Source organism: Oncorhynchus clarkii, chromosome 10 (genome assembly GCF_045791955.1).
Source record: "Oncorhynchus clarkii lewisi isolate Uvic-CL-2024 chromosome 10, UVic_Ocla_1.0, whole genome shotgun sequence".
In the NCBI taxonomy this organism is placed as follows: domain Eukaryota; kingdom Metazoa; phylum Chordata; class Actinopteri; order Salmoniformes; family Salmonidae; genus Oncorhynchus; species Oncorhynchus clarkii.
In genome coordinates, this window is record NC_092156.1 from 52,830,260 (window position 1) to 52,845,178 (window position 14,919).

Sequence of the window (14,919 nt, forward strand, 5' to 3'; positions counted from 1 at the left end):
AATTTAATGTTTCCAAAACTAGAATATGTAACAGAGTGGACTGCGTTTTGGTTTTGTAGACTTTACCCTTTACCCTTTACCCTTAGACTTTACCCTTTCTAAAGGCATTGTTTAGGAGTGCAAGGGCGAATTGTGTTATTGCACACTTAATAGAGTAGGAGTTTCCTAACAGAAATATGCAAATAAAGGCTAGAATGCATTAATAGGGGCTCACTAGCTCGTTTTTGGTTGTACTCACCTTCTTGCTTGTTCTGCCCACTATGATTAATTTACTCCCATTTGAAAACGACTGGCTCTGGTCTATCTTGGGTTAGTTATAAAACTATTTTATGTAACCATACCAAACGTAACATATCATACTAATTTGAGTGTCCTGGATTTACATTTACTATGTTACGTCTAGACTGAGACCAGTCTGCCTAGACAGGTAGTCTATAGTTCTATCGCCTGTCATTTGACTGTCAAATATTTTTATTTTCACCTGTTGAATACCCCGGTACGGAGCTCGTGATGTTCAGAGGGTTGGCTGTAGGTGGAGTTACGGTCAAATATTGGGTGGTCCTGATCCTCTTCGATTAGGCTTCTATCTTCTCAAAGAACTGAGGGTTTGACTGTGAATGGTATACAGTAGGCTATGTGTCAGGCGTTTTACACAGAACAGAAGAAAATGTAAACCAGTTTGGATTATTTCTTCATTTTTGGATGAATGCGGAGACGCGGTGCGCCCTCATTGAAAGGGAGGCTGCCTTTTGCACACCAAATGAAGTCATGAACGGCAGAACGATGATGTCATCGCCTGCACTTGCAGCTATATTCCCTATGCACTGATCGACGTACATACACAGCTGAGGGGTTCTCACCGTTTGCGAAAGTAATACGGATAGCCTTCCTTGGGAAGTGGTTCATGGAATAATCGGTTCACCTATTTTCTTCTAAAGGCTATATGTGAAAGCTTGGTTTTAAGAGTTCATTTGTCTGTTAAATTGGTATACTACTGTCGCCTGATAAAAACGTTTGACAAGTTAAGATTCGTTTTTGGATACAGATAGCGGGAACATTTATTGTAAGAATAGGCTATAGCCTACATTTCCATTTTGCGTGATGCAGATCAAATGTGTGCTGTCAGGTTTATTGTGTGGTAGCCTACAGTTTTCAATAGGCCTAAATCAAGATTGAAATATCAAGAAGATGTGCTCGTTTTGGAAATATATCAAAGTACGGAATAAAACATACTGTAAAACATGCTGCTCTGAGAAATTGGAAGTTGGTATCATTCATAGTGTCGCGGAGAGCGAAGCACTGAGACATGGATAAGTTTCTGCAGATCGCGCCTCACTCCCTGGCCATAGTGCTGTCTCGGGTTGGCGCCGAAGAGTCGCCCGCGGTAACCGACAAGCTCCAGCAACATCACACGGGCTACGAGATATTTGCCGACTTCAAAGCTGTCAACATGCAGCACTTCTGGAATAAGAAAGTGACCGATGCGATATCGGAGACTTTTTTCCTAGGCTGGATTGACGAGGATGTCCTGCTGATCCAAGGGAAGGAACACCACCTCGAGGTGCTCAGAGCGGGATGGACGAGGCGGGCCCTCAAACCGCCCGGAGGTTTCGAGATCAAGTGCATCGGTAAGACTGTACTCAATCAATCCTATAGGCTATCTGTGATTATCATCATAATGACATCCAGGCAGGTTGTTGTCACTTGTTTGTTTTGTTTATTGAGTAGCCTAAAGTACGTTTCAGGTCATCTGAACACTGTGGTGGTCCACTCTGCACAATAGGATGGTGTGCCTCAACTTTAATAATGAATAACAGTAGGCCTTTCCCACTGGGCAGACACTGGTTGAATCAACGTTGTTTTCACGTAATTTCAATGTACACATTGAACCAACGTATAATAGGCGTCGAATTGACACCTGTGCGCATTGGGTTGTGATCAAATGGAATGTGTGAGACTCATGGCACCCAGGAGGAGTAATGGGAGAACCCTGAGGCCAGCAGAAGAGTAAAAATACATGTTAATTTATAGCCCTACCTGTGGTTTCCTTAATTCCCACTTTCCTCACCATTGTTCTGCTAGTAAGGGAAATATGTGTGGGACTTTGGAGTTTCTCTTGAAATTAGTGGGATCTGTTTATATTTCAGGTAAACAATCAGAGCAGTAGAGATGCATGTGTGGCTAGAGTGAGTGGTGTGTGTGTGTGTGTGTGTGTGTGTGTGTGTATACCATGAAGTTTGGGGACATGTGAAGATGAACCGAGGTGGTTGTCTAGTGCGGAAAACTTCAGGGTCGGTCACTCATAAATGCTTTGAAAGTCTGAACAAAATCTGCTTTTAGGGAGAGTAGGCTATTTGTGTTTTTCTTTATGTACTGTAAGCAAGAAATCAAATACCTATTTAGAAACACCATTGCTTTGTGAAGAGACCAAGTTCAGGACCATGTAAACATCTCTCTATCTCTCTCTCTTTCTGCCACATCAACAATTTCAAAAGGATGGGAAAGTTGCAAAACAGTCAAATATTGATTGAGAAAAAGTTTCAAACAAGGGGAGATTCTGTGCTTATTTGTCCATGGAGGGGGGTACCATGCCCTCCCTGACCCTACCACCAAAGCAGCCAGCACTGATAAGCTTTGGAATGTTTCCCTGATAGCTAATAAATAACCACAGATGAATACAGTCTCTAATCTAATGAGGGCTCTATATTAATGCTCATGCAAGCTGCTAGTGCTACTTGTCTTGCTTGGCCAGCGCAGTGCTGAACATACTACAGATGTGGAAAACTCTGTCTGCTGACCCATCTTTCATCTGACAAAACACAGTCATACTGTATCAGGTTCATGTCTTACTGAGTGCTGGAAGTTGAATTCATATTCACAACAGTTAATAATCACATGCACATTGACTTGACTTAAAAGGTGAGGAAATAGAGCTTTTGAAATTGAAAACAATGGTTGGCTCTGGATAGCAAAGTTCAGAGTCACAAGTTGGTCTAACCTAATAAGTTTGTTTGGTTGGAGTTAGCTGGTGTGCTACTCCCATGTCTAGAGAAACTAAGGTGGGGCTTAGAATCACTGGCAGATTCCAGAATTTTCCACATATTTCTAATTCCAATGTTAGGCCATTCTATTCTGTATGTGGCTCTGTTGGACATTTTCTGGTAGTGTTGTGTGGGTGGGCTGTACTTCAGCCCGCAATCCGTATCACAGTCAGTACTTTCTTCTGCATAAACCTCTCCCATAGATGTGTGGGATGGCCATGGTTACTTAGACTAGCTAGAGGTCTAAGAAAGTTGTTTCTGTTTACTTTGGATACATGTATATCTAAGGTCTGCTTGTTCCTTTTCATTCTGAACGCATACAGCATGCTAGTAGATACCCACAGACTTCCAGTCACTGCGCTAACGCTAGTTATCATTGGCTCGCAGAACTACCTCTAACTTTCTTCATACTGGACACAGAGATTTAAAAATGGTATCCACAAGACTCGTGGGAAGTAGATCATTTTTATCATTGCCAAAATCCTGAAATATCCCTTTAAAACGAGGGTTTTCTCACTTGCCAGAGTCTGTTTTTGTTTTTGTCAGTTTTTGTTAGGTGCAATTGTGAACAATAGTCATGTCAGACATCAAATCTAATAGGCCATTAATAATTCACTGCAGATCAAGGATAAATTGTCCTACCAGCGATGTGGCTAGATGTTCATGCACTCGACATTTGAAGGTCTGAAGACCAAAGGGCTCAGGTTGATCAAGCCATGTGGGGTGGGCTTTGCCATTCGTAGAAGATAGAAAATCACATAAATTATTGTTTTTACATTTTCGCTTTAACCAGACAAAACTTTAAATGTATATTTGATGCCAATTGTCAATTGTGTTTGTCATATGGTATTTGGCTGATTATACATTGCTGTAGGGTTGGGGTGTCTTCAGTCCTGAACAATGTCCGGAATTGGTAAGCTACTGATTACTGAACAACTAAATACCACCCAAGGGGATGTTGTGTTTCTTTGAATATCAAAGCTCTTGCATGTAATCTGATTTGTGAATTGCAGCATCCGGCAGCAAATGTTTTTTGCTATTAGATGTGTGCATCCGTTGACAGTAGCCCCTTCTTCCCCATCATGTCATTGTGGTAGTCACTGAGTAACAAGGGGGGTAGTAGAGGCAGCTGCTCCATGTGCATACCCACTGGGCACAGATGTCAATTCCACGTTGGTTCAACGTTATTTCATTGAAACGACTTGGAAACCACGTTGATTCAACCAGTGTGTGCCCAGTGGGTAGGTACCCTTCATTCACTGACTATTTATCTGGCCCGATTTGACAGAGGTAGTGGAAGAATGTTGTCCTTGGTTTTCTCAAGGTTAAAACCCACACACACCCTTGAATTGAGGAAGGAAAGGCGCATCCCACCTCAGCAGGAAAGCCCATAGCAGCTGTGACTGTGGGGTTGAATTGAATTAGATTAAACTCTAACCGGTTAAGTCAAAAAACAACATCCAAAACAAAATGTGCATTCCTGTACTCAACAAAACAATGTTTTCGCATTGAAGCCAAAATAAAACTATTGCAATTGGATTGAAACATTGGATTTTTTACTTGTCCCAGAAACCTGGTTACAAGTTTAATTGAATGAAAGCCCTTTGTTTCCATTTGCGGGCTTCTAACAAAGGGGCTACGAGAAGTGTCCCATGCAGGAAGGAAAGTAGAGGGTCTGTTCAGGAAAGGAACCATGCTAAACACTGAAGCACTTTCCCCGATGGAAGGAAGAGGAGGGGCCTGGAAGAGAGAATTGGGGGAAACGATAGACGTCACAGAAATGATTCTGGCAGTATGTCCCAAGTGGTAACAGGAATGACTGGCAGTATTTCCAAAAGGGTGACAGGAATAACTCTGACAGTGTTTCCCAAGTGGCGGGTTGGGGCCCCACTGATGCGTTGAGAGTAATTCCTCTCTAGGGTTGCAACTTAAGACTGGGTATCGGCCAGAAACATGTTTAATTACTTGGCGGTCGTGATGTGATGTCCTTCACAGTTCCCGCTGTTCCATATAAGGTCTATTTTTCAGTGGTGGAAAAAGTAAGCAATTGTCATGTTTGAGTAAAAATAAAGTTACCTTAATAGAAAAGGACTCAAGTAAAAGTGAAAGTCACCCAGTAAAATATTTCTTGAGTAAAAGTCTACAAGTATTTGGTTTTAATTATACTTAAGTATCAAAAGTAAATGTAATTGCTAAAATATACTTAAGTATCAAAAGTAAAAGTAAATGTTCAAGTCACTTCAAATTCCTTATATTAAGCAAACCAGATGGCGCCATTTTCTTGTTTTTTATTTATTTATCGAAAGCCAGTGGCACACTCCAACTCTCAGACATAATTGACAAATTAAGCATTTGTGTTTAGTGTGTCCTCCAGATCAGAGGCACTAGATATGACCAGGGATGTTCTCTTGATCATTGTGTGAATTGGATCCTTTTCCTGTCCTGCTAAACATTCAAAATGTAATGAGTACTTTTGGGCATCAGGGAAAATTTATGGAATGTAGTGAAGTAAAAGTAGTCAAAAATATAAATAGTACACATACCCCCAAAAACTACTTAAGTAGTACTTTAAAGTATTTTTACTTAAGTACTTTACACCACTGGTACTTCTATCTGATTCTACTGCTTGCATCAGTTACCTGATGTGGAATAGAGTTCAATGTAGTCATGGCTCTATGTAGTACTGTGCACCTCCCATAGTCTGTTCTGGACTTGGGGATTGTGAAGAGACCTCTGGTGGCATGTCTTGTGGAGTATGCATCATGGCTTTCATGGTGGTAAATACAGTAGACATCACTCACAGGTCCCTTAGTTACCTCACAAGGGCAGCACTCATAACCACATAACTTAATTTGAAGTTACTTTGAAATTATTTGTGCATGGAATTTCTTTAAATAATATCAACAAATTGTGTTTTAAAACAGGCATTTAAAGTCAATTGAACAGTTGGGTTGACAATGGGTTTCTAAAGGATCTGGAGAAAGTACTCAACAAAAAAGACAGCGATGAATACATTTTTCTCAGCTTTAATCCATTGTTATGATGAGCAGGTTCCAGGTGACTGACATTTCGATGTCAAGCTGATGTCCTCAGAGTGACCCAACACTTGCACTCAACTCCTACTTAGAGCCTAGTGCCCTATTGAGACACAACAACGTGAAAATAAACACAAGGTTTGGAGAAAGTGTGGGCAATCTTACCCTGTGAGGGGCCGATGTGGGGGCAGGCTTTTGCTCCAGCCAAGCAATAGCACCTGATTCTACTAATCTAAGTTTTAATGGAAGACGATGAGCCTTCATGGAATTCAGTGATTCATTGGATGATTCGTAGAATCAGGTGTGTTACTGCAGGGGAGACCAAAAAACTGCACCCACAGAATTGCCCACACCAAATCTATAGCGATCTATACAGTAGTGATGTGTGACATCTTGGAGCAGGCTTAGTTTCTCAGAGATGTAGTACCTTATGCTTCAAGACATGTCGGCTTGCCCCCTAGGTCAATGTGGAAACTGTGAGAATTATTTTTTAAATAAAGGTGTTGGAATTACGCTTTTAATTCGTAAGGCTTTCTCAAACCCCTAACCTGTTTCAACTTGAACGTTCACTAGATTTTAAATACAAAATTACAGACCTGTAAATAATAGTCCACATCCTGGATGTCTCTGATGTGTGATGGAAAGTGTTCTGTATTTACCCTCATTAGAACACTTCCTTCACTATGATTATGCCAGCAAATGGGGATACTCGGAAAACTAAAAGTACTGCATTTGGAAATGTTTTTTAGTACATGTCTAAAGCGTTTTTTTTTGTGTGGATGTTTGTTTGGAATATAAACTTTGGCAAAAGTTTCTGCACTTGTAGTGGCACCAAAATGTGTTGAATTGTAATTGTGGTCTGCCCAGGTAGCCTACATTGACAAAGCCATAGAGGGAAGTTGATACTGCAGCTACACTGACCTCATTGGCCAAAATCAAGTAGCAGTACCTCTGCAGATGTGGTTGCACATTGAATTAAGCATAATAAATAGTATTTTGTTTTCTCTCACACACGTACTTACTCTTTTCAATTTCGTCCCAAGCGGGAAGTTGGTCCCTAGCCTAATACTGACCATATTTTGACCTATAGTGCATGTTTCCTATACACCGGTTCCATAGAAATTCTCCTTTGAACATGCTTAGTCCAGGACAAGGCTTAATCTGTGTCTCGTCAACTGGACAGATTAAGTTTAGTCCAGGACTAAAAAGCATTCTGAATGGAGAATCTCTGTCTGGGAAACCGCATAGGCTTTTCATTTAGCTTTTCATTTAGCAGGGTGAGATTGCTAGTATTGCATTTTGTCGCTGCATTCACCTTGCTTAAAACCTGAAGATGATTATTGATGAATTACCCCAGCCGAATGGCAAGTTTACTTGTCTTGTTACTATTTATTATACATAATTGGTTTAGCAGTATTAGGAACTGATTTGTAATTAGGCATATAATATAATTATTCATGCATGTATCTTTAACCGTCTGTCCACTTGGTTTATTAACCAAGGAGAATCATGTCTCGTTAGTGAATTTTTAGATTTTATTTCTAATTAACATGACTCTTGCTGTGGGCTTTTGGTCTCCATTGCTGTAGAGAAAGAAAGGCAAGGAATAAAGGCCCAGTGCACAATGTTTCTTCTAAGACCTCTTCTAACACTGTACTTCTTGTTCGCCAGCTAAGCGGATGACTCATCTAAGGGGATAGCAGCCACCAGGGGGCACAACACCTGGTTGCATATGACCATTGGCCCATCTTTTGAGTTCTGCATGACCAGATGCACATTTAAGAGCAAATACTAAAGGCACACCTTGTAAGGTGGACCAACTATTAAAGAGTGGGCCTTTACCACCAATCAAAATGTAAACATTGCAAATGCGTCACACTACATTTTCACTTGCAAATAGTGCCTGATCTGTGCTCAATTAATGATATTCGTTTTTTTTAACCAGGCAAGTCAGTTAAGAACAAATTCTTATTTTACAATTATGGCCTACCCTGGCCAAACCTTTGACATCTGCATTGCTTGCTGTTTGGGGTTTTAGGCTGGGTTTCTGTACAGCACTTTGTGACATCGGCTGATGGAAAAGTGGATTTATAAATTAATTTGAACATTGTTGTACTCTATGCCTATTTCTCATACAGCAGCTTCAAAATGTCAATCTTTTGTATTGCTTTTTCTTGCGTCTGCTGTCTGCCTGTGCCTGGCTCTGTCTGTTTGTCGGTAGTCTGTTCTGTGTCTATAGCTCCAACAACAACTCTTGGCTCTTTTAAGGGATGGCACTCAGGAGCAGCTATGAGATCATCGGACTGGGTTGTCATGGCTACGAGCGCTGTTAAAGTGCGATTGAGAAATAAGATGGCTGGTGTGTTGCGTCTCCCTCCTCCTCCTCTCTTCCTCTCCTATTTTCTCTTTGGTATGAATGAACTTCAGCAAATTTGACACTGTCCCCTCCATCCCCCTCCCTCCCTCATCTCCTCTTTCATCCCTCCCTCATTTCTCCCTCCATCTATACTTATGAGTCAGCAGGCTCTGCAGCAAGCAATGGCCGCCAAGCTAGAGAGACAAAAACTGGGGGCTCCATTGTGAGCTGGGGGCTGCGTTCACACTCAAAAGAGCCCTTTGAGGGTCTTCAACAAAAACAAACATGCTTTAATTAAGGAATGCTCAGTTTCTGGAGTGGTTGGCCAAGTTCTTTCTGGCCAATGCACAGTCGCAGTGTCAGTCTGTGGAAACTTATTGTTGCGGGCCGTACATATGTAGTATTTTACTTTGAGACTGTTTGCTACAGCAGGAAAATAATCCTGAAGCAACAGGAAATGTGAATTATTGTGTGGATTATTGTAGGGGTTTATACATTGTTCTTTATGGCAAATCAAGTCTGAAATGTCACAAAGTGGAAATTAAAAACTTTAAAAACCTTTTAAAAACTAAAATATACTACAAGTTTGCATTTCCTACAAGAACTGGGTGTGAATAAGTATACAGTACCAGTCAAAGGTTTGGACACACCTACTCATTCAAGTTTTTTTTAAAAATCTGTCCTTTGGTTTGATGAGTCCAAATTTGAGATTTTTGGTTCAAAAAGCAGTGTCTTTGTGAGACGCAGTGTAGGTGAACGGATGATCTTTGCATGTGCGGTTCCCACCGTGAAGCATGGAGGTGTGATGGTGTAGGGGTGCTTTGCTGGTGACATGGTCTGTTATTTATTTTGAATTGAAGACACATTTAACCACCATGGCTACCACAGCATTCTGCAGCGATATGCAATCCCATCTGGTTTGCGCATAGTGGGACTATCATTTGTTTTTCAACAGGACAATGACCCAACACACCTCCAGGCTGGGCTATTTGACCAAGAAGGAGAGTGATGGGCTCCCGAGTGGCGCAGCGGTCTAGGGCACTGCATCTCAGTGCAAGAGGCTTCACTATAGTATCTGGTTTGAATCCAGGCTGTATCATGTCTGGCCGCGATTGGGAGGCGGCGTACAATTGGCCCAGCGTTGTCGGGGTTTGCCAGAGTAGGCTGTCATTGTAAATAATAATTTGTTCTTAATTGACTTGCCTAGTTAAATAAAAGTTTTTTTTAAAGTGATGCATCAGATGACTTGGCCTCCACAATCACCCAACCTCAACCCAATTGAGATGGTTTGTGATGAGTTAGACCGCAGAGTGAAGGAAAAGCAGTCAACAATAACTCCTTCAAGACTGTTGGAAAAGCATTCTTGGTGAAGCTGGTGGAGAGAATTCCAAGAGTGTGCAAAGCTGTCATCAAGGCAAAGGGTGGCTGCTTTGAAGAATCTAACATATATTTTGATTTAACACTTTTTTGGTTACTGCATGATTCCATGTGTGTTATTTCATAGTTTGATGTCTTCACTATTATTCTACAATGTAGAAATTAGTAAAAAATAAAGAAGAATCCTTGAATGAGTAGGTGCGTCCAAACTTTTGATTGGTACTGTAGGTGGAAAGCTAAGCTGTGACTGATCAATTTGTCTAATCCAAAACACATTTGAAAGTGTGACAAAAGTGTCAATAGCTGTGCCTTTTAGGCATACTGTACAGTCAGTCATAGGTTTTGTTGTTGTTGACATCTGCTGTGATGGCAGGAACCACGTAAGGTCATGTACTACCATTAGAGGGCAAAGTAGGGTACATTAAGCTACTGAGAGGAGGCTATGACCACACTCAAACGCATGAACACAGATAAAATTGTATTTGACGTACATCATTGTCCGTTTTTGTCTGTCAGCCCATCTCTATTTTTTGGGGACCAGTTGTATACTTTAAGGCAACCATATTGTGCAACTATTTTATGGACAATCATCTATGTTGATATTCTTCTGGCAATAGATGACTCACATTCAAAAAACATTGGTTTAATCAGAATTTGCAGGCACAGCATCTCAGTGTGGCCATACCAACTACTGCCCGCACTCATTGAAGCCACGAAGTTCAAGGCCGACCGCGGTACTGCAGGCTTTGTTAGCAGAAAACAGAAAATATCAAATTGTATTTGTCACATGTGCCGAATACAACAGGTGTAATGCTTTCTTACAAGCCCATAACCAACAATGCAGTTTTAAGAAAAATAAGTTAAGTAAAAAATAATGTAATGGAGGGCAAGGGAGTCTCGAGGTTTTGCTCGCCTGAGGTACAGTATCTCATTATAAGCTGTAGACCACACTATCTACCTAGTGAGTTTTCATATGTATTTTTCTTAGCTGTCTTACATACCACCACAGACTGATGCTGGCACTAAGACCACACTCAATGAGCTGTATACCGCCATAAGAAAACAGGAAAACGCTCATCCAGAGGCAACGTTCCTAGTGGCTGGGGACTTTAATGCAGTGTAACTTAAATCCGTTTTACCTAATTTCTATCAGCATGTTAAATGTGCAACCAGAGGAAAAAAAACTTGCGACCACCGTTACTCCACACACAGAGATGCTCTCCCTCACCCTCCATTTGGCAAATCTGACCATAATTATATCCTCCTGATTCCTGCTTAAAAGCAAAAACTAAAGCAGGAAGCACCAGTGACTCGGTCAATAAAGAACTGGTCAGATGAAGCAGATGCTAAGCTACATGACTGTTTTGCTAGCACAGACTGGAATATGTTCTGATGGCATTGAGGAGTACACCACATCAGTCACTGGCTTCATCAATAAGTGCATTGATGACATCGTACATACCCCAAACAGAAGCCATGGATTACAGGCAATATCTGCACTGAGCTAAAGGGTAGAGCTGCCACTTTCAAGGAGCGGGACTCTAACCCGGAAGCTTATAAGAAATCCCGCTATGCCCTCCGACGAACCATCAAATGGGCAAAGCGTCAATACAGGACTAAGATCGAATCGTACTACACCGGCTCCGACACTCGTCGGATGTGGCAGGGCTTGCAAACTAATACAGACTACAAAGGGAAGCACAGCCACGAGCTGCCCAGTGACACAAGCCTACCAGATGAGCTAAATTACTTCTATGCTCGCTTCGAGGCAAGTAACACTGAAACATGCATGTGAGAGCACCAGCTGTTCTGGATGACTGTGTGATCACGCTTTCCGCAGCCGATGTGAGTAAGACCTTTAAACGGGTCAACATTCACCAGGCCGCAGGATGGATTATCAGGACGTGTACTCCGAGCATGCGCTGACCAACTGGAAAGTGTCTTCACTGACATTTTCAACCTGTCCCTGACTGAGTCTGTAATACCAACAGATCCACAGATGATGCAATCTCTATTGCACTCCACACTGCTATTTCCCACCTGGACAAAATGAACACCTATGTGAGAATGCTATTCATTGACTACAGCTCAGTTTTCAACACCATAGTGCGCTCAAAGCTCATCACTAACACCTCCCGCTATAATTGTATCCTGGTCTTCCTGTCTGGCCGCCCCCAGGTGGTAAGGGTAGGTAACAACACAACCATCACGCTGATATTCAATACAGGGCCCCTCAGGGGAGCGTGCTCAGTCCCCTCCTGTACTCCCTGCTCACTCATGACTGCACGGCCAGGCACGACTCTAACACCCTCATAAAGTTTGCCGATGACACAACACTGGTAGGTCTGATCACCGACAATGACGAGACAGCCTATAGGGAAGAGGTCAAAGACCTGGCTGTGTGGTGCAAGGACAACAACCTCTCCCTCAACGTGATCAAGACAAAGGAGACGATTGTGGACTACAGGAAAAAGAGGGCCGAGTACACCCCTATTCTCATCGACGGGGATGTAGTGGAGCAGATTGAGAGCTTCAAGTTCCTTGGCGTCCGCATCACCAACAAACCAACATGGTCCAAGCACACCAAGACAGTGGTGAAGAGGGCACGACAACGCCTATTCCCTCTCAGGAGACTAAAACGTTTTGGCATGGGTCCTCAGATCCTCAAAGTTATACAGCTGCACTATCGAGAGCATCCTGATGGGTTGCTTCACTGCCTGGTATGGCAACTGCTCGGCCTCCGACCACAAGGCACTACAGAGGGTTGTGTGTACTGCCCAGTACATCACTGGGGCCAAGTTTCCTGCCATCCAGGACCTCTATACCAGGCGGTGTCAGAGGAAGGCCCTAAAAATTGTCAAAGTCTCCAGCCACCCTAGTCATAGACTGTTCTCTCTGCTCCCGAATGGCAAGCGGTACCGGAGAGCCGAGTCTAGGTCCAAGAGGCTTCCAAACAGCTTCTACCCCCAAGCCATAAGACTCCTGAACAGCTTATCAAATGGCTACCCCAGAATATTTGCATTGCCCACCCTCTTTATATGCTGCTGCTACTCTTTGTTATTATCTATGCATAGTCACGTTAATAATTCTACCTACATGTACATATTACCTCGACTAACCGGAGTCCCCGCACATTGACTCTGTACCAGTACCCCCTGTATATATCCTCGCTATTGTTAGTTTACTGCTGCTCTTTAATTATTTGTTACTTTTATTTCTTACATTTTTAAGGTATTTTTCTTAACTGCATTGATGGTTAAGGGCTTGTAAGTAAGCATTTTTCTGTAAGGACTACTACACCTGTTGTATTTGGCGCATGTGACAAATAAAATTGTATTTGATATCCGAAAGTGTGTTTATATTTGGGGGCACAAGATAAATATCATATATAGTGTGCCTTTTATGTACTGTATAACTAGCCTAAATATGGTTTAGTTTACTTACCCACAGAATAAGCATAGTTGCTAAAGATTCAGCTTTTTTCCTTTGAGGGTATCCTATGCTGTGGATATGCGGGAGGATGCAAATTGGCAAGAGACAAATACAGAAAGCTTGGCAGATTTGGTTACTGTTGATATCTGTTTCGGACAGATATGGTCTTGTTGTTTATAATAATAACAATATATTTTGGTTAAGGGACAGATACAATTAAAACATGAACACATTGAATCATTAACATTCAGATGCATTGCACCATCATGCTTTTTAACGTGCGCTAATTTAAGTCCCATCGGCCCCTAGATGGGATTTAACATAGTAGAAAGGAAAAGTTATGTCATCTTGCTGAATCTACATTAAAGGCCCAATGCAGTCAAAATTCAGATTTCCTGAAACTAACACTGCACAAGTGTGGAACATTTGATCAGTGTTATTTCCTGATAGTTACTGGTTGAAAATACAATCTACAACAGACTTTGCATGGGTGGAGTTATGGCCTGCCTAGTGACATTACCAGGCGGCGAAAGTTAATAGACCAACAACAAAAAGATTTCCAAATCTATCTGCCAATAGCAGCTAGTTTTCAGGTTAGATGTCCCTCCAATTTGGCCCCTCCAATTAGGTCACTCACTATAAGGACCACTCCTAGACAGTACCAAGCTAAATTCTTGCTTGAGAAATTGTGTTTTTTTGTTTATTTTTTTACCATTGTAATGGAAAAATATTACTGTAAGGAACTTAATTGTTACCCAGAAATGATTTGATATTGAGATAAAAACGTCTGAATGCCTTATGTGCCCCTGACATTTAGACAGTTACAACCAAATTCATGCATGTAATTTTGAGTATGTTAATTTTTTTGTTTGTTGCATAAATAACATAATATTGGTTTTTCAACTGTGATTAAATGTACTTCATGGTGCAGAAGTAGTCAAGAATAGCCAAGAGTTTACGTGTCATGCCCTGACCATAGAGAGCCTTTTTATTCTCCTTGTTGTGTCGGGGTGTGACTAGGGTGGGTAATATAGGTTGTTTTTTCTATGTTGGCCTCCTGGTATGTTTCCCAATCATAGGCAGCTGTTTATCGTTGTCTCTGATTGGGGATCATATTTAGGCAGCCATTTCCACACTGTGTTTTGTGGGATCTTGTTTCTGTATAGTTGCCTGTGAGCGAGCACTGCATGAACGTCACTGGTTGTGTATTCGTTATTGTTTTTTGTTCGGTTCACTTTAATAAAAAGATGTCAAACCGATTTCATGCTGCACTTTGGTCCGAATGTATTTACGACGCTCGTGACATCACGCCATGACTCATGGAGGATGATGCCTGATAATAGCAAAGTTTCATTGAATTCGCCCCCCAAAAAGTTTAATCTAATTAGGTGTGTGTGTAGAAGCCTCTCTGATCTCATTAATTTGTCTCTGCCATGGCCTGTAATAATTATTAACGTCCTTGAATTACAAAAAAAATGTCAATTTTGAGGGGAAAAGGATTAAACACCTTTGGCTCTGTACATACTCAAGTTGTACAACTGATGTACAACACATCTGGCACAACTGTTGTGATACAACAGAGTTTGTCTGCATAAAACTAATTACACAAGTGTTGTGGAGACACTGCACAATTGTTGTGTAAACATTTTGTGTGCAGACAAACTCTCCATTGTATCAC

General features: G+C 41.6%; 1 protein-coding gene across 1 annotated transcript in view; it reads left to right on the forward strand.

Moving 5' to 3' along the window:
- Positions 1-602: 602 nt before the first annotated feature.
- LOC139418770 (storkhead-box protein 2-like) overlaps positions 603-14,919 on the forward strand; it is a 57,025-nt gene continuing 42,708 nt past the window's right edge. The window contains exon 1 of the mRNA XM_071168455.1: positions 603-1,628. Within this exon, the coding sequence (XP_071024556.1) occupies positions 1,307-1,628 (322 nt within the window). The 5' untranslated portion in view covers positions 603-1,306. The remainder of the gene's footprint in view (positions 1,629-14,919) is intronic.